This window comes from Lissotriton helveticus, chromosome 6 (genome assembly GCF_964261635.1).
Source record: "Lissotriton helveticus chromosome 6, aLisHel1.1, whole genome shotgun sequence".
NCBI classification, from domain to species: Eukaryota; Metazoa; Chordata; class Amphibia; order Caudata; family Salamandridae; genus Lissotriton; species Lissotriton helveticus.
In genome coordinates, this window is record NC_136067.1 from 1,752,205,361 (window position 1) to 1,752,229,758 (window position 24,398).

Consider the following 24,398-nt stretch of genomic DNA (forward strand, 5'->3'; position numbering starts at 1 on the left):
TTTACCGAGTCGGAACTTTTACCGACTCGGTATTTGTTCCGACTCGGTAATTTTACAGAGTCGGAACTTTTACCGACTCGGTATTTGTTCCGACTCGGTAATTTTACCGAGTCGGTACTTTTACCGACTCGGTTTCTTTACCGAGCCGGTAATCTACCGATTCGGTATTTTTACCGGTTTTCGGCGACCTACATCTCATTTTCCGAATACCGGTCGGTAACGGCCGAAAACACCGATTTTTGGCTGTTACCGACCGGTATTAGGCTACCTACATCTGGCCCTTTGTGAGGTGCCAATCAAGTCCAAGATGTGGGTGCTATGCTGATGGCTTCTTGCGTAACCATGTCTCTTAGTGGCGAGTCATTTGAGTTTTAATTTGACAACAGCCCCCCCAAGGATGTTCTTTTATAATTAGGGGACTCCAGCGATAATCACCGTTCCGTTTCGTGTGCCAGGACTGACGTTGCCTTTGTTAAAAAAGAGTCAATTATCCCCACTATGCTTGCACCCCCAATAACAATTTGGCCCTCTCGTTTGCTCATCTTGACTTTTACTTTCAGTATGATTAGAAGGGGCAGTAAATGGGGGAAGCAGAGAATGGGGGGTGTCAGGATCAGGAGGCGAACACTTTTACCTTGGACCTTCTCTGGAGCCTCTAGGGACGTTAGAGGGGGGCCCAGCCCAGCCTCTTCCGGGTTCAGACAGGCGTGGACGGGCCCGCCCTTGGCCCGGGCTTCGCCGGGGCACGTCCCGTGCCACTGTTCAGCGCTTTACTTTTAAACGCGACCTGCGCGCTGGGGATAATGGATGTTGCAGTACTCCCCCGTAGTGTTCCTCCGAGTTGCGGGCTCTGTCAGAAACAAAAACAAGCATCAGTCATTTCGTGAAATAGATTTGTATTTTCCTCAACAAGTGACCGAAATCAATCTGGTGCAGAACAGTACTGTAATTCGATTGAAACCTTGGCCCGCATGACCAATGCTCATGCTCAGCACCTATTTATTATACAAATGAAGCTGCAATTAGAAGGATTTGTTAAGTTGAAGAAACAGATGTAAAAACAAAGTTATTTAAATGCGTGTCATTTTATTTCATATCTTAAATGTAAGGGTCCATTAGAATGGGACTTTTATGTGTAAACTACGATTTTCTGCATTTTATTCAAGGAATAACCAATCCGATATTTCATCACCCAGTGATCTCCCATACTCACCCGTATATTTGCCTCAATTATACTTTACGGACGAGTATCATGTTTTGCATGAATTTGCATTTGCATTATTGTTTGTCAGCACGTGCATGTTAAATCAATTCAAATGGTAAAGTCAGAAGTAAAAACAAGTGTTTATTTTCACACAACAGGTTGATATTATCTTTTTTCTATGTTTTATAGACTAATCCGGAACACAAAACATTTGCTGCACATTGAAAATGGAGCATTTTCAAATCTCCCGCGGTTAAAATTCTTGTAAGGAGTTTTCTTTATTTTCTCTCATTTGTTTATGCACAGTTCAATTCAAAAGCACAGACAGAAGTACACACAAGAACATTCGTGCAGTGAGGTCGAATTGATGCATTAATTTGACTTGCCTACTTTAAACGTTAGTCAGAGGTCAGAGACAGTGGGCCCGATTCACAGAACTAACTTAAGACAAAATCCTAAATTTACTACCATTTTGGTATTCACAGAAGGCACTTACTCATTTTGGTATTCACATGAGTAAGTGCCTCTAAATGAGTAAATGCACTTACTCATTTTGGTATTCACAGAAGGCACTTACTCATCAATGAGTAAGTGCCTTCTGTGAATACCAAAATGGTAGTAAGTTTAGGATTTTGTCTTAAGTTTGTTCTGTGAATCGAGCCCGGTGTTTCTGGGGCAGAATTCGACTATGTTTAATAGTAGCATTGTCGAGAATGGCACACAGGGCTGTGGTTGATAGGTAGAGAAGGCTGAAAGCAGTTACGAATCAGAAAGTGAAGGAAAGTGTCTGGTCAGGATTTTACAACTGTTTTCTAAGAAGGAGGTGAGAATGCCAGTCTGTTTAATAAGTCATAGTAAGACAGGATTTTTGAGCCAGTTTTTTAAGAAGCTCTGTATACAATGTAATGAACGTCCAGGCATGGAAGTAGGAGTTTATTCGTAAATAAAAAGAAAATATTTATCCCTAAGCTATGAATGGAACACTGCTAAATATTATGATAATGATGATGCACTAAAAATTCACCCCCTTTATATTAAAGACCCAAAAGTGAGGATGAGACGTAATTATTTAGACCCTACCCAAAGTAATTAAAAGTGATGATCCTGTGAAATGTCTTGAAACCTTGTAACACACGTTTGTAATCTTGTTCAACCTGTTGGCAGAAACAAAAAATGTATTATTCTATTTCAGAAATGTAAGTGAATACTATATCCAAAGTACGTGCTCTCCAACTTAATACACGTCAGTTCGAGCCACAAAAATGTGTCACACCCCTTCATATGTAAAAATTAAGATATATACAGAAAAAAGCCCACCTCCTCTGAAGTTACGCAGTTCACTCAAGAACTGGAAAGTACAAAATAATTGATCAGACACATCAGTATTACAATAAAGCGCAGTATTTAAGAGATTAAACAAATGTGTTCAATAGCACTTCCCCGTTGTCCTGTAATATTTCTGATATCTGCTTTCTAGAAGAGAGGACGGATATAAGAGAGGAGGGACGGTGGGTGGTTGTATCTGTGTGTCGGTACACTGATTTACAAAATGTCTATTTCTTGAACCCTTGCTCACAAATACATTTGCCCTGGCACATTATCTAGTTAATGGCAGAGAAGCAGACATGGAAGGTGATGCCTGCATGAACAACATGGTTGCTAATCCTCCCGTGTATGAAAATAGGCGAGGTCTAGGATTTCAAGCCCTCCTTAGATTCAGTATTCATGAGGGAAGTGATGAGGTTTGGTGTGGCTGTCAGCAGAAGACTGCAGCCTTGGGGGGCTCTTGTAGCACATTTTCTCTACTACACATGTATGGGGGTCTTCCTAGATATCTGTCTGGATGAAGAATGAGGGAGAGGTAGAGGGAAGCTGAGGAAGTGCTCTTGGGAGTTTATGTGCGCCCTTAAGTTCACATTGGTCTGCTGTTATTGTTATGTTATACTGATTTGTACAGCGCACTATTTACCCAAAAGGGTATCCAGGTGCTTGGTCAAGTGTGTAGGTGTGCGGTCCCCAAGGTGCTTATACAAATAGCCAGGTCTTCAGCTTCTTGCGGAACTCAAGAAGTGAGGAGGAGGCTCTGATGTGTTGAGGGAGGTCATTCCATGTATTGGGTGCGATGTAGGAGAATGATCTTGGAGAACTAATGCTGTGGTATGGCTCTGAAGGGTCTATAGAGACAGTGTTGCATTATTGTCAGTGTAGTAGAGTGATTATGATGGGAATCTGGAGGTTTCATTCTAGGGATATGAGAAAAGAAGATAACTGATAAATCCAGTTAAGGCCCACGTGTCCAAAAGTGTGCTACAATGACAGCAAACGAAGAAATATTTTTCAAACATCACTGAATTTGAATTTTCTGTGGGGATCACATGAAGAGTGGTGTTTTGTGGTGTAAACAATTATAAATGTGTTGGGAATGAAAGCATGAGAGTCACACGGAAGCGGTTGAGTTGAATATGGTAGTGAACAGACTGTTTGCTAGAGTAAATCCGTTCTCATTATGAGGAAGCACCCAGAGGAAGTATTCTTTAATCTCATGCAAGAGCGAAATTAAAGTTCCTAAGCACTGCATCAAACTACATTATTAGGAGTTTAACACAGTAGAGTAGAAGACTTTGTTTAATCAACCAGGGTTACAGAAGGGACAAAGAGAAGGCATAATGTTCATGACCTAACCTGAATTGTGAGAGCCTGAGAGGGGGGTAATGCTGGAAACTTAGCGTTGGAACTGGCACTTTTTGCAGGTTTATCCCCAAATGTTTCACCTTCCTCGTATTTTTTCTGACCTGTTTTTGTTGGTTTTAGGACTCTGGGCACTTTCCCACTGCTAATCAGTGGTAAAGTGCATGTGCTCTCTCATGTAAACTTGGTAAGATTGGGCTACACGTATTTGACATATTTAATTTACCTCTAAGCCTCTTGTACAGGGGTATCTCATTTACCCAGGGCCTGTAAATTAAATACTACCAGTGGGCCTTCAGTGCTGCTTACGCCACCCATCAAAGCAGCCTTTCAAACATGTCTCAGGCCTCTGCCGCTGCAGGGCCTGCCTGCGCAGTTTACTGCTGCAGTTATATGGCACTTAAAGTGTTTGCCATGTCTGAAACTCCCCTTTAACAACATATAGGTCACCCCTAAGATAAGCCCTAGGCAGCCCTATGGGCGGGGTGTTGTGTAAGTAAAAGGTACGACATGTGACTTAACTGTATGGCATGTCCTGGTAGTGACAAACAGCCTATTTGGTTTCTCACTGCTTGAGGCTGCTCCTCTCATAGGTTTGCATAGGGAATTCCCAGATGTGTGTTTCAGTGGTAATTTCTGATTTGAAAGGGGTAGCGTGGCTATGTTTGGAATAGTAGTAACAAATCCTGCGTATTGGGTAAAGTTGATTTAGTATTAATATTTTAGAAATGCCTCTTTTAGAAGTAAGCATTTCTGTGTGCTTATGACTCTTTGTGTCCTGCCCGGTTGTGTATTCATCGTCAGGTTTAGACTGACAGGAGAAGGGGTTGTGCATTCACTCTAAACAGTCCTAGGGGATTGAGGTGTGTCCTGCCTTTCCTGGGTGACTCACCCCTTGGCTGACTAGACCTTAGCTGCATTTTTGAGGGGTGGGAGGAGTTTCCCTTGCACCTGAATATACCTGGTCTGCATTAAGAGTTGTGGGAGGAGTTGCACCTGCACATGAATAGGGCTGTGCCTGACTTTTACAATGCTTTCTCTGCCCCCCTGTAGTTTGTCTGTAACCAGGGCTTGGCATTGAATAGGGGTGTTGTGCACTCCTAAACAGTGTTTGAAGTGGCCCCAGAATAATTACTTTTAGAATATAAATACAGGGGCTGTGACCCCATATGTTGGGGCACTGCATGGGGCTTGTAACCAGATGCTTCTGACTCTACAAACTGCACCTTGCCAGAAGGAACTGTGATGTTGCCAGGAGGAACCATCATTGGACTACATCGCTTCTTGCTGACCTGTGAGGCTATGAGAAGGACTGCCACTTTATTTCCAAAGGCCCTGATGTGCTGGTTGGCTGCTGGTTCCCTTTTTGTGCCCCCCCAGTTGTTCTCCAGGGACTGGGTATTGCAGCCTTCACTTTTTTTGCCAATAGCACATGGTGCGCGCTTTGAATTCTATCACCCAAGGAATGGGCTCCCTCTGTGACAAAACCAGAAAGGAGCGCCGCTGGATGCCCTGCAGTGTGTGGACTGCTGCACTTTCCTCTGGGTACCAGAGCAACAGGAGGGGAGAGCTGAGTTGGAAGAAGCTTTCTCCCTCTTCCGGTCGTGTTCCTGCATCTTTTCTGGTTTATCAGCGGCCGAGGCTATGCTACGTAGCGGACAGGCTGTCAAACGCCGCACAAGCAGCAAAGAATCCCAGTCTGGGAATTCCTCTGAGTTGCTGGGGCAAAGTTGATGTCAGTTAGTGGGCGGGGCCAGGCCGGGGTGAAAACAGCAGAGCCAACTGAGACTTTGTTCCTTGTCCTGCGGCGACAGAAAGGCCTCGTCCAGACACAGCAGCCAGGAAGGTTCAGTAAAGCGGGTGCTCCCTGGCCAAGGCTGAGCGGCTGCACCACGTGGTTGCAGGCAGCCATGGTAGGAGGGTGTAGGGCAGAAGGCTTTGCCCTGACAGATGCTTTGCACTGCACTGGGGGTAGAAGAAGGAGAGCCCAGGGGTGCTAGAGCAGAATCCTTTGCCTCACGGAGGCGTTCTCCCTGGCAATGTCCCACAACACAGTTCTAAGTGGCATAGAGGGCCCACAAGTGCCGCAGTGTTCACCCAGTCCTGGGCGGACGTACCTTTTGTTTCTTCGCTGCCTGCCTGCCACACTGTTTTTCTCGGTCCCAAGGGGCACTCGAGTGCTCGTTGCTGCTTGGAGCTAAGTATCCCATTCCCTGCTGTAGGTGGTCAGGTGGCCCAGGAGCCTACGTGAAGGGAACAAGGGCATCAGATACCTTATACTAAGAGTGCAGGTGCCCCCCTTTGTGTTGGTTATCATGGTATGCATATGTTGGCCCCACATGGGTGATACCGGTGTTGTTTACGGATTCTTCTAATGCAGCTCGTGCCCTGAGATTATGATATGTCATTTGGCCTGCCAGTATCAGGATACCGATTATTACCTCAGGATGTTGCCTTCATATGTACAATGTGGGAAACAGCCTTTTCAATGCAACTGTTACAATGCATGCCATTACATCGCATGCCGTTGCAACGCAAAAGGTGTGCAGCAGTGGATAGAAGGTGTTGGATTTAACTCCAAAACATTCCCTACTGTTGCACACACTGGAGTTGGAAGAGAAAATTAATCTATTTCAACTTCCAACGCTACCCCGACAGAAAGTCTGGGTAAAGTTTTGCGTTGCAACGGCTTGCGATGTAATGGCATGCGTTGTATTGTCACGTAATCGTACAATGTTGGTGTAGGGTGTTTATGTAACATGTGCAAAGTATTAGTAGTTACTTCATTCCACTGAATGTAATGTTATGACGATTGCCTGGTTGACTAAATGGTTTATGATCTACGTGACGTCATGACAACGGCCTATTTGGCAAAGTGATTTATGTGTTTGTGGTCTAATGTGTTTTTATGTATAATAAACTTTTTGTGGTATGCCTTGTGTGTTATTAGTGTGTGAGTGTGTTGCACAAAAGCTTTACACATTGCCTCTGAGATAAGCCTGACTGCTCTACCAAGCTACCATGAGGGTGGGCAGGGGTTATCTTAGGTATGTAATTATCTTACTCTAACAAGAGTGGTGGGTTCTGCCTGGCTTAGGTGCATACCATAGCCAACCAGAATCCCCATTTCTAACACTTCATCAATCTTAAAATTAAAAATCCGCACATGGAAATGGGAGCAAGCTGAACTAGAAAAATGTAAATATAACCGTGATAAGGTCCGTGAAGTGATGTAATAGGTGAAAGGGAGAGAATCTGATAACATACGTTCTACTCTTGTGCACGTGATAACTGTTTATTGGAAGTTACATTTAAGGCGCCAGCTCCTAAAATGATGAATAACAAAATATAGGCATCATCTCAGTTGGACAAGAAAAAAAATCTCTCTGAAGAGGTCTCAGACATGAACAGTTCACAAGCAGTCCATAGAAGGTGATAGAAAGAAGTATCAAGACTCGGCTAAAGGCATTATTATGAGTTTGGTGGTCCTTGAACCGCCATACACTTGGTCACGGTCCAACCATCGAGAGCTTGGTGGCCCAACCGACGTATTTGGAGCTGGGCAGATCGCATTTGGAAAGACTGCGGCTAAACCATCGATACCGCCAGCAAACCGCAGATCGCCGGGGTTGCGGTCGTGGAAAAGCAGCTGCCATAGGGTAGTACAGGGAAGGGAGCTGCCACAAGGTCCCCGTAGCCATACGTATATGTACGTAATACAGCGGTCAGAAGACCGCTGGCACTGTGGTGTTCTAGAGAACACAGCAACAGTGTTTGGGCGGTCGGACCGCAAAACTCGTATTTAGGCCTAAGTATGATAATATGAGAGCTAATCATGTTTTTGGAAGAAGCAAACCATAAAGCGCAGCGCAGAAAAAGATTTTGTTGACCCACTGTCAGGTCATCCCTAGAACACGGATAACCAGAATATGATGAAATAAGTAAAAACCCACCTACAGTGAATTCTGGTGATCTGGGCAAAACGAACAGGAAGAAAGAGAGACTAAAGAGAAATACCTAAAGGCATATGTCCTCGGAAATCATGGCTCTCTCAAGCAAGGTGATTGTGAATTGTATTTAAACCATTAGCTAAGGTAGGCCAATAGGAAGGCGCCAAAATATGTAATCATGTAGAAGAAATGGTTAGTAAAGACATTACAGAAGATGTCCGTGCAGATCAAACTCTCTCACTAAACTTCAAATTGTTGAGTGTCAACGAAAATCTTGTCCAAGTGCCCTTGGAAAATTGAAATAATTTTGATTAATCAGTGGTGAAGGAGTTAGAATACAAGGGGTGATTTTAGCTTTTGATTTAAAGATAGCGTAAATCATGCATCAAGTTCCTCTCAGATTTGAGGAACACCAAATGAGAATGAAAAACATTCAGATATCCAGGACTTAGTGCTAAACCTTTAAGAGGCTAAAGTTAAACACTAAAGGAAGAGAATGCCTGTGAAATAGTAATCTGTGATTTTTAGGAATCCTAAAAGAAGCTTAGTTGGGAAAAGGTCTACGGCCAAGCTACCTAGTTTAGCTTGTTTGCAATCCATGCCCATTTCATCTTGGTGAGTGAGATTCAGCTGACCTTTAGGGCCCAGCTTTCAAATTGATAGTGAGGAAAAGCCCAAGGAGCATTTTCTTTTTTTCCTGCGGTTTTTAGTGGGCGACAAGAGAAAACAACGAGAGTTGGGTTAGGTGAGGTAACTGAGTTTCAACAGACAGGGTTAAGGTTATATATGTTTTTTTAAATGCAACCTTTGTCACAGTTAATTCTATTAAACAAACTGGATCTTCTATGTCCACTACGAGATCCAAGTGGGAGATCAAATCCTCCCTGTTATTTTTTCATGAATATGAGCAACTTTCCAATTCGGCCTTTAACATTCTATGTAATTAGTTATTGAAAGGGAATGATCCAGAAAAGCATACTTTTATAAAGTTTATGTTTAAAATATAATCAGTAGTGCATGATGAGTTATGACTATCTGATGAGGTTACAGGCAATGCCATTCTCCTGAATATTATGTGTCATCTCTCTATATCTGTGGGAGTTCTGGTTTCAAACGATCCAGTATATGGAAAGTAGACTTGGTGCTTAATAAGGTTTACGCAGGGACCATGCTACCTATGCATGTAGGACTATATTCAGCAGTAACTAAATGACTGTGATAGGATTTCTCTACGTTTTATAAGCTCACGAGGATGAGACTGATTGCACAGAACTTTAGTCTGCAATGGAGAAACAGGATGATAATTAACTGATGTAAGAAATTGCTCAGATTCAAATTAGATGAAGTCATGAAAAGGGCCTTTGAAAATGAAAAATATGCCGTTCCATTCCAGTCTCAGTCTATCTATGCAGGATTCAGCGAAGATGAAGTTAAGGATGGGACGTTTGGGTCTTGTTATCTCAGACCTGCATTTCCTTTCAAACATTCTATTACCCCTACTGGCATGGGCAAATATTGCCTTTACACTTAGAAATTTAAAAAACATTGTCCATCAATGGATTCCCCAGAAAACAGACATTTTCGTGAACAAATGGATAACATCAGGATCCAATCTTTTGATATGGAGCGTATGGTATAGACTGTAGTGAATACAGGAAATTGCTTGGAATGAACTTGTCTTCATCCAAACTCAGTAGTCCGATTCCCTCCTTAGCCATGAAATCCTGCCAAGCAATCACCACTGAAGCAGGGCCTATCAGTTCTGTTAGCCAAAAATCTATTAGGGTAGTTACAAAAGAAGATGTTGACTCTAGAGTCGATTCAACTGTATTCCTTGTTCCTAAGGTGACTGGAGTATTCAGAGGTGCAGTCAGCTTCAAACCCATGAACCAATGGATTCTACACCAACATTTCAAAATGTTGACTCTACCAAATGCTCTTCTAATTGTTCTCCTGGAAGACTTGCCTTCGTCACTGGATCATCATACAAATGTCTGTCTCTATTTATTCATTGACAAGAATAGAGATGGTTCACTGGTATGGTGTATGTGATCATCATTTTCAATTCACTGTACTGACATTCAGCTTGAAAATCCCAAGAGTTTCTATCAAAGTTTTGGCACCTCTGTTTGGGTTGCTAAATCTGTATGGGGTCTATAGGATCCTCATACCTTGATGACTGTCTGATTCATGTCCCATCATGATCCTTGGCCCAGAAAGCATCAAAGACGGTTTGCAAAGTACTAGCTGTGTGCAGTCTGTAGGCCAATCTAGGGGAGTTACATTTAGTGCCCTCTCAATGTCTGTAGTGCATTAAGGCATTCTTCAGGACAACGGCTACCCAGGATGCATGGAAAAAGGATTGTTTCTAACCCTGAGCTATTGGATGAACAAGTCAGAGACATGATTCTAAAGGTCCTAGAGGAAGCCAAAGAACGTTGTGCCTCAAAAACACAACAGCAAATATTGGTTTATGAACACAAGAAATTGTCAAAAAAGAGAATGGTGTTAATTTTTAAATTCTCAACCATAAGTACGCAGTTCAAAAGAATCATCATAAAACAATGGCCGATGTTGCTAATCGAGCCTGATGTTAAAGGGATTTTTTCAGAATGACCTTTGTTTGCTTATGAAAGAGAAAGGAAAGTCCAGGAAATACTCTCAACACATTTCTCACAGACAACAACTCAGACATATAAAGGCACCATTCCATGTTACAATTGCAACAGCATCATAAGACTTGCATGGATTTGTCATCCCAGGAAAGGCAATAAAATTGCACTAAAAATTACAGCCAGTTCTGACTCCATGAATGTGGTGTATCTTCTACAATGCCCATGCAGATTGGCTTACATAGGGAAAACTGAAGGAAAAATTGTAGATCAATGCTTGTGACTCATTTCTTAGAAGTTGGTCAAAACATCTGCCAACTTAAATTTATGATTTTGGAAACAGTGGAAAAAAAGGAGGGAAGAGAGAACCACAAACACCTCCTCCATAAAGAGAATTACTGGATCAAAAGACTGTACATCTTGATGCCTAATGGTCTGAATGATAGGATGGAATTCAGCTGGTATATGTAATCTCATTATCTTTATTACAAACCTTCGTTTGTGGATATTTAATAATCATTTTGATTTACTAGTGAGACACAACATTTAAAAATGGCCTCCATTCAATTTAACATAATGTAAACATGCACCAATTTTCCAGTCATTCTGATTCACTTGCAAGATTCAATATTCCAATATGGCCCTGAAAATTGTTTATTTCTGTTTATAACATTATCATGATTTTTTCTGTTTTATCGATTTATGCGTTTCACATTACAACAATGCACCTTCTAATATGGCTGCCACGATTTGCACATTTTTCACTAACTGACCTCATTTACCTGGGTAGCTTTAAGGCTTCTGGGAAACATCTCAGACTACCACTAATGGGAGAAAGCATTCACACGCTCCGCACCGACCTAAGACCTTGGTAAATCTATTCTGACAGCTTTATCTTATTTGTTATTAGCACTGGGACACGTCTATAGTTTTCTGTTTCGTGAGTACACTGTGGGTCACATATTGTTGTGAATGTATCTAGGACCCTATTTAAATATTCCCGATTCATGCCCTTATATGGTTATAACAAAACATATCCTTATAAAGGCATAAGAATCATACCCATATTTAGTCATAGCCAATGCAGTCCAAATACGGCAAGGCTACTCCCATAGACTCCTAGAAAGTACAACGCGTTCTTTAAACAAACCAAGCCTCCAGCAGCCCGGGAAATCCCCCTGCTTTTGTTTTGATTTGTGCAAGAACTCCTGGAGTCCAGAAAGAACTGTAAGTTCTAGTGACGTCTTATGTCCAACCTTACGTCAAACTCGCCACCTTCCAGGTATAAATATACCAACGTTTGCCTTAAGCAAACACACGGTGGTTTGGAGCAGAGCGGCTATCTACTTGCCCGATGCCCAGCTGATGCGAGAGCCGAAGGAAGCCGACCCTCCCCTTGACGCACTGAGAGAGACGCTGTCTTTTCTCTTGCAGAGAAATCCAGCTCCAGTGTTTCCGGTCACCCTTGCGGGTTGCTGGGAATTCGAGTCCTGAGAAAGAGATACAAGACCTCCTTCATTCTATAACCAAGGTACGGACCTGATTAGATCCTCAGAGAAATTCTTGATTCAGATTCTTGGCAAAAACTAACTTAACTTAAACTGCAGCTCATATACTCCTTCCCATGTAGTAGGCTTAGGTTAGGTACACCGGGGTAGGCGTATCTTAGAAGCACCAGTTGAGTACGTTTAGTCAATGATTTTATGTATGTATATATTTTATCCATTTTAAGTATCATATGGCTCAGAAACCATATCAATGCTTTTACAGTATTATTTCATAATACTACTTTTACTGTACGCACTTTACTTTATAACAAGTATTGCAATTGTGGCAATTCACCTCTCTTGCACGAGAAAGAGGACTGCTCAATAAATAACACCTTTTATTGAAAACGCCCGTCTCTCTATTTCTCTGCACTCTGTTGAAACTAAGCATGCGCGATTGACTGAGTGAAATAGCTGTCTATTGTTTTCACACGACTCTGGAGATATACTCCTTGTTCTGGAGGGAGCACAGTTGTCATGTTTATGCGGTTGTCAGAAACTTATCCCTTCTTGTCTAATCAGGAAAGTTAACTCCTCCTGTTCATTCGAGAAAGTTTCTAGTGACCTCTGAGCTAGCTGACATACCTAATTAAGTCTAACATATTCAGTAGAGACCTAGATGACCTCAGTCCTACGTCTAAACTATTGTTTATGTTATTCCAATGCGCAGAGCCTATTGGGAATATAGGAACTACACTACATGGCGCCCACGTTTGGTAAGGCAATAATCTAACGCAAGATACTAGAGTAACTCAGTCGTGCTTTTCACACAGACCCCTTTTTCCCGTAAAAACTCCAATAGACGTCTGGAGTGGGTGAAAGGTTAATATCCGCCGGAACTTAGTAGGATGAGAATCCTATGTATTAGTTTTTGGTTTAGTCAACGTTGAAGGATACAGTGTTCCAAAATATTTTTCACCTAATCTTTGTTTCCTTGAAACTTGCTCTGAAACAAAAAACTTTTTGTCAGAAAAATGACGGAAAGTGATGATGAAAGAGAGAGAGATAGAATAGCAGCTCAACTTATAGCGGATGACACAAGTCTCCGAGAAGAAGACCAGAATGCTATAATCATTGCGGTAAATGTAAGAAGAACTATAACTCTTAAACGTATAGAAAATGGACTATCATCAAGAGGTGGTACAGTCATATTTGTGGTAGAGGCCCATGAATATCGGCAGACAGAGGTATTCTATTCATGGATACATTTTCCAGCAGCACACGCTGTGACACAAGATTTCCACTAATACAAAATAGAGGAATCTCCAGAGGAATACACTCCTTTCGAGGACGTTGAAATTCCACTAACATACCAAGAGCACCTGCTCTGGTTTAATGGCGCCCTAAAACATCAAAATCACATCACCAGGCTCGGTCCACTAGGTAGACCAGGAGCCACATGGCCGGTTCTAGCCAGCTATACACCACATCCCGACATTGAAAAAATGTCAGACCGGGAACTTTTAGCTCAGCTAAAACAACTAATTCAAATACATAGACAATTGGTCCAATATGTCATGCGGACTTCAACAGTCCAACCAGCAATAAAAATTCCACAGCATACCCCTCACCAGGGGAACACAAATAAAATCACACCACAGAATATACAATCAGCCATTGGCAAAATACCCGCAAAACGGGAACAAATTCCATTCTGGTTAGCTCAAAAAATAACTCAAATAGAGGCAGTATTTCCTACACCTCATGACAAACACAGAATTCTGACTATCTGTCTTCCAATGGGGATTGCTTCGATATGCACAAAAACACATGGTGTTCCGTCCATGGCGGTTATACCAGACGTATTAAGACAGATTAAAAATGAATACGGTCCAGAACCTGCTTTAACTCTAAGTATGAAATTACTGAAAGACTTTAAGCAAGTCTCGGCTATATTACTAGCCAACATAAAAGGAGAAGCAGCATCTGTGGCGATCCGCCAGAAATTGAAAGAAACAGATATAGCAGAACAACCTTTTGAACTTGCCAGAATCATAGAAAAATCCTATGAAGAACTAGGTAGAGATAGTTTGGGTGGGAAACCACTAAAACCAAAACTAATTGAAAATCCTGAAAAAACATTTATCAAGAATAATTTCAACACTCCAAAAAAGAGGTGGGAGGGTAATAAACAGACTACTCCCAGAGAAAAACAGTTTGGGCTCAATTCACAGAACTAACTTAAGACAAAATCCTAAACTTACTACCATTTTGGTATTCACAGAAGGCACCTACTCATTTTGGTAGTCACAGAAGACACTTACTCATTGAGTAAGTGCCTTCTGTGAATACCAAAATGAGTAAGTGCACTTACTCATTTAGAGGCACTTACTCATGTGAATACCAAATGGTAGTAAGTTTAGGATTTTGTCTTAAGTTAGTTCTGTGAATCGGGCCCTTTCAGTCCAGAGGAAGGTCTCCTCAACAAAGAGATAGATCTCCAGAACGAGGAGGCAAGTCTCCCCACAGGGAGCACTCTGAAAAAAGATACAACCTTAGAGATAGGGATAAATTTGGAAAACCTGACAGATATCAAGATAATGATACTCGTCCCTCTCGATCTTTTCAGACTTCCTCACAGAAATCGGAAAGAAGAGGACGGTCAGAACACAAGGAAGAGCACGTCAAGTCCAAAGACAAGGAACCTGCTCATCAAAGTAAAAAATTACAATTTCCAAAAAAGAAGGTAGCTAGTATTAAAATAAAACATGCAGAGGATTCTGAGGACACAACTGAAAAACGAAGAGTGGGCCCAGACAATGCTAGACAGTGCAGCAGAAGTGACCAAAGCTCGCAAGATCCTGATGAATCTTCTGGAGACAGTGGACACGAATAAATACATTCAAGTGGATTCTGCAGACACCAGAGTTAGCATACCCCATAAATTATATGAAATAACATTACGTATAGAGGGGGACAAAACGAGGAAAATAAAGGGTCTCTTTTGGGATAACCTTTCGAAAGGCTATGATATCCTTCTAGCAGAAAAAGACTGGCCACCTGAGTTTGTCAGGGAGTGCCCACATGGCGAAGAAATTATTATGCCTGCATTCTCAAATCAAATTCCAATTCATAAAAAATACACATTTGCAAGAAAATGGGCAGTGGCCCAAGCCCCTGCATGATATAAAAATCATGTAGGATGGGATGAGGATTCTCCTCACCACAAAATCCAGTTAAAAAATCAACTGACTGCACAAAGGCAGTATCCTGTTAAGCAAGAAGCTAAAAAGCAAGTCAGGGAGATCTTAGATCAACTTGAATATCAGGGGGTAATTGAAACATGCACCTCACAAATGAACAATCCTTTGTTTCCTGTCTCCAAGCCAGACGATTCATATCGTCTAGTTTTGGACTACAGACACCTAAACTCCTGCTGCAAAACATTTGCAGTACAAAACTCACACAGTGCAGCACTAATGAATAACATCGTGGGCAAAAAATATAAAACAACATTAGATATCTCAAATGGTCTCTTTTGTCAAAACATTGCACCTGAAAGCAGGTATTTGACTGCTTTCTCAACAATGGGGCGCAAAAACAATTTTGCCATCTCCCACAGGGATTCAAGAACAGCCCAGGATTATTCTCAGCCAGGGTAACAGAGTTACTACAAATGTATGATGATGAGGCATTATCCTATGTCGATGACATCTATCTTACAGACGACGACCTGGAGACACACTTGAAAAGAGTGAACACCATAATACTTGGGTTCGCAGCTGAAGGGTACAAATTTAACTTTAAAAAGTCACGAATTGCCCATCTAACTGTCCTGTTCTTAGGATATGAATTATCAAGTGAAGGCAAAAGCCTAGCAGACAACTTCTTAGAGAAGTGTGCAGTACTCCAAGCACCAAAAACGCTGAAGAACTTACAATCAATTCTAGGTTTCCTGAATTTCGGAAGAACATACATTCTAAATTATGCAGAGAGGGTTAAACCTCTCTATGAATTAATAAAACCTGATTTCAAACCAATCAATTGGATTCAGAAACACACAGAAAGTTTACGAACATTACAAACAGACATGTTAACTAAAACAAAACTGCAATCACGCGCAAATGAACGCAACCATGTAATTCGAGTCATCCCAGGAAGATGCGGATTCACATACCTGACCTCTAATGAGGGAGAAACGGTACCAATAGCTTATAAATTACACTTGTACACACAAGCTGAAATGAAATTCAGTTCTACTGAAAAAAGTCTGACTGCGGTTCAAACTGCTGTAGCAAAAGAAATAGCCCTAGCCCAAGGCAAGAGCATATCTGTTTTAACAGCAGTATCAGCCCTTGAGACAGTGACAAGACCACGCATTCCAAATGCTGTGGCATTAGATCCAAAATGGATACAATGGGAACATTCTCTTGCTGCAGAAGACGTGAAACGCGCTTTTGATCCAAAAACGAAAAGACTAGAAGATCTAGAATACAAAAGTGAATGTCCTCTGTCAATCGAAATTCTGCCTCTCGAACAATACACCTGTATAATCTACACGGACAGATTTGCACAACACTACGTTGTGAAAAAACAAGTTTACAATGCAGCATGCGCGATTGTTAAAGGTCGCTGGCGCTTAGGTAAATTCAGACCGATGGTCACCAAAACTGAATCAATCAGAAACTCTACAGCTCAGCGAGCTGAAATAAGATCTTTAAAGATGGCGCTTGAAAATGCCGATCGCGAGTTCCCCACACTAATAGTGTGCGATTCACATTACTGCATCCAGTCTTACAATAATGACATGCAGACTTGGATCAAAAACGGTTACAAAGATGAGACTGGTGCCACAATAAAGCATAAAAAACTTTGGGAACAAGTAGTTATTTTGCAGAAAGAACTACAAAAGACTCACGTGATACATACACTGAGTCATCAACGTGATGGCGTTCACGTTGCAGGGAATTAATTGGCTAACAGAGCCACAGCGGCAGCTGTCAAACCGGCTTCCGTAGCTACAAAAAAGCATACTAAAAAACAAATAGACGGTGAAACGCAACTAGCAGTAAGAGCCTCAATGAAAGGCAACTATGCGGCGTTACCTCTAAATTGTCCACTCGGAAATAAATACATAATTGATGCGAACTCCGTTCCTTTTGCTCAAATCCCTGGAGTGGGGATAGAGTAATTCCAAACACGAACCGGAGAGCTTACTTAATTCAAGAAGCACACATGGGAATGGGTCTGAGGCACCAAGAGATCTTGAAATCTGTAATAGAATTACAATCACAATACTGGTGGCCGGGGATGAACGTTCAAATTTACAACTTTGCAACGAGTTGTCAGAACTGCAATAGAGATTGCAGTGGTGAACCAGACGAGACACCAGCCCAAATACCTTTATTAGAAAGCATTAGGCGATCTATACGCAAAAATCCAGATGGAGATAGACGATCCCATAATTATTAAGACGAGATGCATTTAGATGAGGCCCCAGCGCTCTGCTGACGCCAGAACTGTTATAAAAGATTTGCGAGTCTTTATCAGCACATACGCAATTGGCATGCTACATTCTGGCTAGGGTCCTGCGTTTAGCTCTCGAGCTTACAAAGAAGCCATGGCCAGCATGGGCATTGCATTGCGGTACTCTAGTCCATTCCATCCCGAGGGAAATGCGGTAGTGGAGAGAAAAAACCGTGACATAAAGCAATCTATAACGGCGAGGGTATTAGGTTCGGGTGATGGGTGGGTCAAACATCTAACAAGTGTCCAACGTAGTCTTAATAATCTGCCAAGAAATTCTCTAAGAGGTATCACTCCATACGAACTTTTGTTTGGTACTAGAATGATAATCAAGGATTTAGATTGTCAGACTTCAGTGGTGAAAGAAAAACCCTTTGATATCAAAGATCGTTTGGCTGTTTTACAGGACTTAAATGAAACAAGAAGAAGTCTAAGTAACACAAAGCTAAAGCCAACGGCCACTGAAGAAAAACGACCTGTCCCAGCAAGACCTGTCTGGATTCCAAAGATTGGGGATCTAGTAAAAGAAAATATCGCGGTGAAGAAGGAATTTGGGCCTTCTTACAGAAAAGCAGTACCTGTCTTAGCTGTCAGCGGAACAAGATCAGTAGTACTACCCCCCCTTGCCGGTAAAAAGGAGAACAGAGTTGTATCAATCGACCTAGTAAAACCACAATCATGTGGCCAATAATAAGTAGTAGGCCCAGTGGACTCCCAAGAAGTAGCAGAAGACCAAACCTTGCTACAATCCAAGAGGTTCAAACTGAGAGACTAATCACTTTTGATAAACCTGCAGTGAACAAAAAAGGACTATGCAACAAAGCCATGGAACTTGTGCCTCTTGAAACCCAAATTGCAACAGTTCATCAAGAACCACCAGTCTACAATGATGTAGCCTCTGAACATACATATCCAAAGATAAATGAAAATCCGGAAGCAATTCTAACAATTGACAGAACTGCATCTGGCTACTTCATCAATTTCGATGACTTTTCTGATGATCCAAGTGAACATGAAGAAACGCCAGCAACAAAAACTTTCAAAGAAAAAATTACTGAACTGTTTCATCAACTCAAAGAAACATATATGATTTCACCATGGATTGAATTATGGATTGTGTTAGGTGTACTTTTCCTCCTACTTTGGCTCATCATGATTTTATGTTTGGGTAGATTTATTGATGGAAAATATAGTACAATGGACACAGCAAGTCAGAACATCAACTTGGCCCTAAAGCCTCACAGATCTTCTCACATTGAAAAAAGAGAACTGTCATCAGTAAACATCACAGCCAATCCTATACCTGGGGGTGTAGCATGGGACAAAACGGATTACGAAATCTATGGCCCGATTGAGCTCTTGAAATATCTACACCAGTTCAAGGTTTCCTTAAGTGACTTTGTGAGACCAAGTACTTTCTCTGATGATTGGACTTCGAAAATATTAATAATATGATGTCAGATTTAGAAATGTCAGCAAAATTCACAGAACATGATTATTTGCAGGGTTCATCGAACTATGAAGAAATGTACTGTTCTAACCACTATGGTCATCACTATTTACATAAATCTGCTAATCCTAGAAATGTTTTTACTTATAACCAATGGGAACATTGTCCAACACCGCCAAAAGGCAGTTCAAAGATATTTTATGAGACATTTCCATACTTCTCAGGGTTTAACAACACTGATCCAGAAACATTTTATTTTAGAATGTTAAATAAGACAGGAATGAGAAACATGTTGACAAATACTAGATTGATTTATTCTGAAAACTTTTATGAAAAAATAGCTACATTTGGTTTTGAATTTTGGAAAAATAACATTGAAACAAAAACCATCTGGGGTACAAAAGACTGGCAGGTACAAGGTTTAGAATCATTACTTAGAGCCTTATGATCCCAGAACAGATAATATTCCTGAATGACACCATTCAACAAGCAACCTGTCTTGGCCTAGCCAAGATAAAAGTTTTAAACAAACCGTCTATTCCAAAGCCTATACCTGATAGTAATAGCACTACAGATGTGGAGATAGACGTATCCCATATTTTACACCAAAACAGAACAAATCCTGATTGGAAAAAATGGTATATCTGGCCCACAGACAATAATAACTGTCATGAAAGATTCCTGAATAATAGACAGGGGTTAAAACAAAACAGGCCAGACCCTAGATATTCCCAGAGACAACATCCAGGGATAATTACAACATACAGTGTAGGGAAACTATGCCTCGAATGGCTACAGAGATCCACATTGCAGGAAATTAAGCAACACTTAACTTTACTTAAAGAAGGTGCTGACTTGCGAGATTTCATACTGGGACCTCGCAAACAGCGTCAAAAACGTTTCATATACGCCAGTATATACGCAGCTTACAACAAGGCTTGGAAAGTAATGCAAATTGAAACTGCTGAAAAAATACGAGAAATTGATCGTATAAATTTGGAAAAATCACTGTCTGTAGTGGACAATGGGTTAACGACTCTGTCCTCCAGAATTTATTCACTGGACAGCACTGTATCATCTGCTACTGATATAATAGAGCAGGACTTGCTAATGCTACAACATGGCCAGTCCCAATTACGTTCTATTGTACAGCTAGGCTGGTGCGTTCAGGTCACGTGCCATGGCGTCTAATCAACATAACGTCATTATTTTCTATCTTTAACCTTACTGATAAACAAATCAGTTTGGCACAAAAAGGAGAAGATTATACGATTCTGAGCATTGAAAAACTTGAGAGATTACCATTGACAATGTCAGAGAGACCTGTCATTGAATGGATAATACATGGTACAATCACAATTCCGATAACAACTTTTCAGTTTCAATATTGCCAAAAGTATATACCAGCAGGCCTGTATGAAAGGTTGGGTAAAGGATACATCAAGTCAACCTGGAAATTACCTTATACACATAAATGTTATAGTGAAGGGAAAAAAGAAGTATTCCTTGGTGGTAACAACTGTAAAAAATCACTAAGCGGTACACTTCTGTGTCAAGGTATTAACTTGCATGGAGCCTGCGAAGGTTCATCAAATAACCTTTCATGTCACCTGCATGGCACTCCTGCAACACAGATAGAGCCTTTTTTCAGACAGCTTTCCAACGGCAGCTACGTTGTAATAAATGACCACAGCTGTTGTTGCATGGTGCCAGGATTAGCCTATCTCGTGAGCGTTACTTCCAGGGTCATTTGCTGTATGCAAGTATTGTATCCAAACACCAATCCAGACAAGGAGGCAACATTATGGCCTTCTGTGAATATCTCTTCTATTCGAATTGATACTTTAAGCAGAATTAAGTCTATTCTTTTACAAAAAAGTGTGCCTTTAACCTCGTCCAAAGAGACGTATGATCTGCAAGTTGCAAGGACAGCGGCAGAGATACATACTCTATTATCGACAAATTGCCCCGTGCATTTCGTAGAAATGTTAAGCCAAATCATGTCAGATACCAGTGGCATCGCACATGTATTTAAGACCATTTTTTCGGGACTGTTATCACCCTTTGAAACAGTTCTGGGCATCTTCCCGAATGTTGTGCATTCTGTATTCGGTGGACAGCCTCTTCTTTTGGGACTCGTAGCAGGAATTTTATTTTTGTTCCTTCTGCTTCGAAATGGCAAGTCAAGCCACAGACAAAACTCAGGCTACGTTGAAAGAAAGGATCCTGGCCATACGTTACCGAGAACGGATCACTAAAGTCCTCGGCTTTGCCCGGCTAAGAGATCTGAGTACTACCTGGTTTCTTTCATTCAGACCAATCTGGCAAGATTGCATCTTACCTGTGCTTCGATGTCTGCTATGCGGAGAAGAATGCGTGTTGGTCGTCTGTCTTACAATACCATCAGCAGTACCTATGGATATCGATACTTTGCTTGGTTCGGTAACGGCTCATGCAACGTGTTGTCCCCAGCGGCTATCTATTCTGATGACGGCATTCGTTGAGACTTCACCATTACGATTAGGTGGCGGTGAAGTATGAGATGAAAGCAGCACCACACAGGTACAACCTTCTGTGAGCATTGCTGATCCAGACATCGATGATTGCAATGATTCTCACATATGCACTATTGCAGCTTTTTCTACCTTGGTCGAACTTTCACCTACTGTTGTAGACCAATTTTTCGCAAGCCTGTCTAATATGATGTTCTCTCCTAATAACGAGAATAACTTTTGAAACAACGAGCACACAGCGTTCCCTGAACTCTGAAATCGGCCTTCAGTTTTGATAAACAAGACTACTGAAAACAATTGGAACAATTTTTTCCCCCTGAAAGCAAAATTATTTTTTCCATTCCAAAAATATTTACCTTTTTCTGGCACACGGTACTCTGCTTAAAGTAGAATTATTCTTAGAGAACAGAACTTCTATTTTGAAACTCTAGAGACAATATTTTGATTCAGCCTTTAGCACATGTACAGTATTGTATAAATATGTGATGAAATGGTCGTGACCTTCTTTTCTGTATTAAGAGCCATTTCATAAATGTAATTTTCGCAATTCATTCAGCCAATATTTATATGCATTATCTGAATGATACCACTGCTTGAAAAGCGTACAGTACAAATACTCATTTTCGTGTATATACCATATACCATTTCAAATGCAATTTATGTATTTTGGGGTGGGCTGGAAAACACATGCAATCAATCAATCAATCAAAGCATTTATATAGCGCACTACTCACCCGGAGGGTCTCAAGGCGCTGGGGGGGGGTCCGCTACTGCTCGAACAGCCAGGTCTTGAGCTGCTTCCTGAAGGCGAGGTGGTCTTGGGTCAGGCGCAGGTGGGTCGGAAGGGAGTTCCAGGTCTTGGCGGCCAGTTAGGAGAAGGACCTTCCTCCTGTGGTGGCTCTTCGGATGCGGGGGACGGCGGCGAGGGCGTGGCTGGTCGATCGAAGCTGGCGTTTGGGAGCGTAGAAGTTGAGGCGGCTGTTGAGGTATCCTGGGCCTTGGTTGTGTAGGGCTTTGTGTGCATGGGTGAGGAGCCGGAAAGTGATTCGCTTGTTGACCGGAAGCCAGTGCAGGTCTCTCAGGTGTCCGGAGATGTGGCTTTGGCGGGGGATGTCCAGGATGAGTCGTGCTGAGGTGTTCTGGATCCGCTGGAGTCTCTTTTGGAGTTTGGCGGTGGTTCCGGCGTAGAGGGAGTTGCCGTAGTCCAGACGGCTGGTGACGAGGGCCTGGGTGACCATCTTCCTGGTCTCGGTGGGAATCCATCGGAAGATCTTACGAAGCATGCGCAGGATGTTGAAGCATGACGAGGAGACGGCATTGACTTGTCTGGTCATGGAGAGGGAGGAGTCCAGGATGAAGCCCAGGTTGCGTGCGTGGTCTGTTGGTTTGGGTGCGCTGCCCAGGGCGGGGGGCCACCAGGAGTCGTCCCAGGCGGAGGGTGAGGATCCCAGGATGAGGACTTCCGTCTTGTCCGAGTTCAGTTTCAGGCGGCTGTTCGACATCCATTTGGCTACGTCTGTCACCCCTTCGTGCAGGTTGGCTCTGGCGGTGGCGGGGTCGTTGGTGAGGGAGAGGATCAGCTGGGTGTCATCGGCGTAGGAGATGATGTTGAGGTTGTGCTGGCGTGCGATGGCTGCGAGGGGGCTCATGTATACGTTGAAGAGTGTTGGGCTGAGCGAGGATCCTTGAGGAACGCCGCAGATGACTTCGGTGGCCTCCGATCTGAACGGGGGGAGGCGGACTCTCTGTGTCCTTCCGGCGAGGAAGGAGGTGATCCACTCAAGTGCCTTCTCCTGGATTCCGACGTTGCAGAGGCGCTGTACTAGGGTGCGGTGGCAGACAGTGTCGAAGGCCGCGGAGAGGTCCAGGAGGATGAGGGCCGCTGTTTCTCCGTTGTCGAGCAGGGCTCGGATGTCATCGGTAGCTGCGATCAGGGCGGTCTCGGTGCTGTGGTTGGCCCGGAAGCCAGACTGCGAGAGGTCGAGGGAACCGTTCGTCTCGAGGAAGGCGGCCAGTTGCTTGTTGACGGTCTTCTCGATGACCTTTGCCGGAAACGGGAGTAGCGAGATGGGGCGGTAGTTCTTGAGGTCGGTGGGGTCGGCTGATGGCTTCTTTAGTAGGGCGCTGAGTTCGGCGTGCTTCCAGCTCTCCGGGAAGGTGGCGTTGTCGAAGGAGGTGTTGATGATGTCCCGCAGGTGGGGTGCGATGACAGCGTCGGCTTTGTTGAAGACGTGGTGAGGGCAGGGGTCTGTTGGAGATCCGGAGTGGATGGAGTTCATCGTGCGGATGGTGTCTTCGGTGCTGATCGGGGTCCAGGCGCGGAGGGTGGTGGTGGGGGGCGGTGGTTCGGTCGCGGCGTGCGTCGGTTGAGTGCTGAAGCTGTTGTGTATGTCCGCGATCTTGCTGTGGAATTAGGAGGCGAGGAAGTTGCAGAGGTCTTGCGAAGGGGTGCATCGTTATATGTTTAGTATTGCTTAGTATTTAGTAATGATGGACATTATACGTGGAGTGGGTGTTGTGAATGTATCTAGGACCCTATTTAAATATTCCCGATTCATGCCCTTATATGGTTATAACAAAACATATCCTTATAAAGGCATAAGAATCATACCCATACTTAGTCATAGCCAATGCAGTCCAAATACGGCAAGGCTACTCCCATAGACTCCTAGAAAGTACAACGCATTCTTTAAACAAACCAAGCCTCCAGCAGCCCGGGAAATCCCCCTGCTTTTGTTTTGATTTGTACAAGAATTCCTGGAGTCCAGAAAGAACTGTAAGTTCTTAGTGACGTCTTATGTCCAACCTTACGTCAAACTCGGCACCTTCCAGGTATAAATATACCAACGTTTGCCTTAAGCAAACACACAGTGGTTTGGAGCAGAGCGGCTATCTACTTGCCCGAAGCCCAGCTGATGTGAGAGCCGAAGGAAGCCGACCCTCCCCTTGACGCACTGAGAGAGACGCT

At 42.7% G+C, this 24,398-nt stretch overlaps 1 protein-coding gene across 1 annotated transcript in view; it reads left to right on the forward strand.

Moving 5' to 3' along the window:
* The window catches only part of LOC144763730 (lutropin-choriogonadotropic hormone receptor-like), a 1,068,475-nt gene that overhangs the window by 630,059 nt on the left and 414,018 nt on the right, over window positions 1–24,398 (forward strand). Inside the window, exon 4 of the mRNA XM_078649633.1 lies at window positions 1,394–1,468. Coding sequence (XP_078505759.1) covers window positions 1,394–1,468 — 75 coding nt within the window. The remainder of the gene's footprint in view (window positions 1–1,393; window positions 1,469–24,398) is intronic.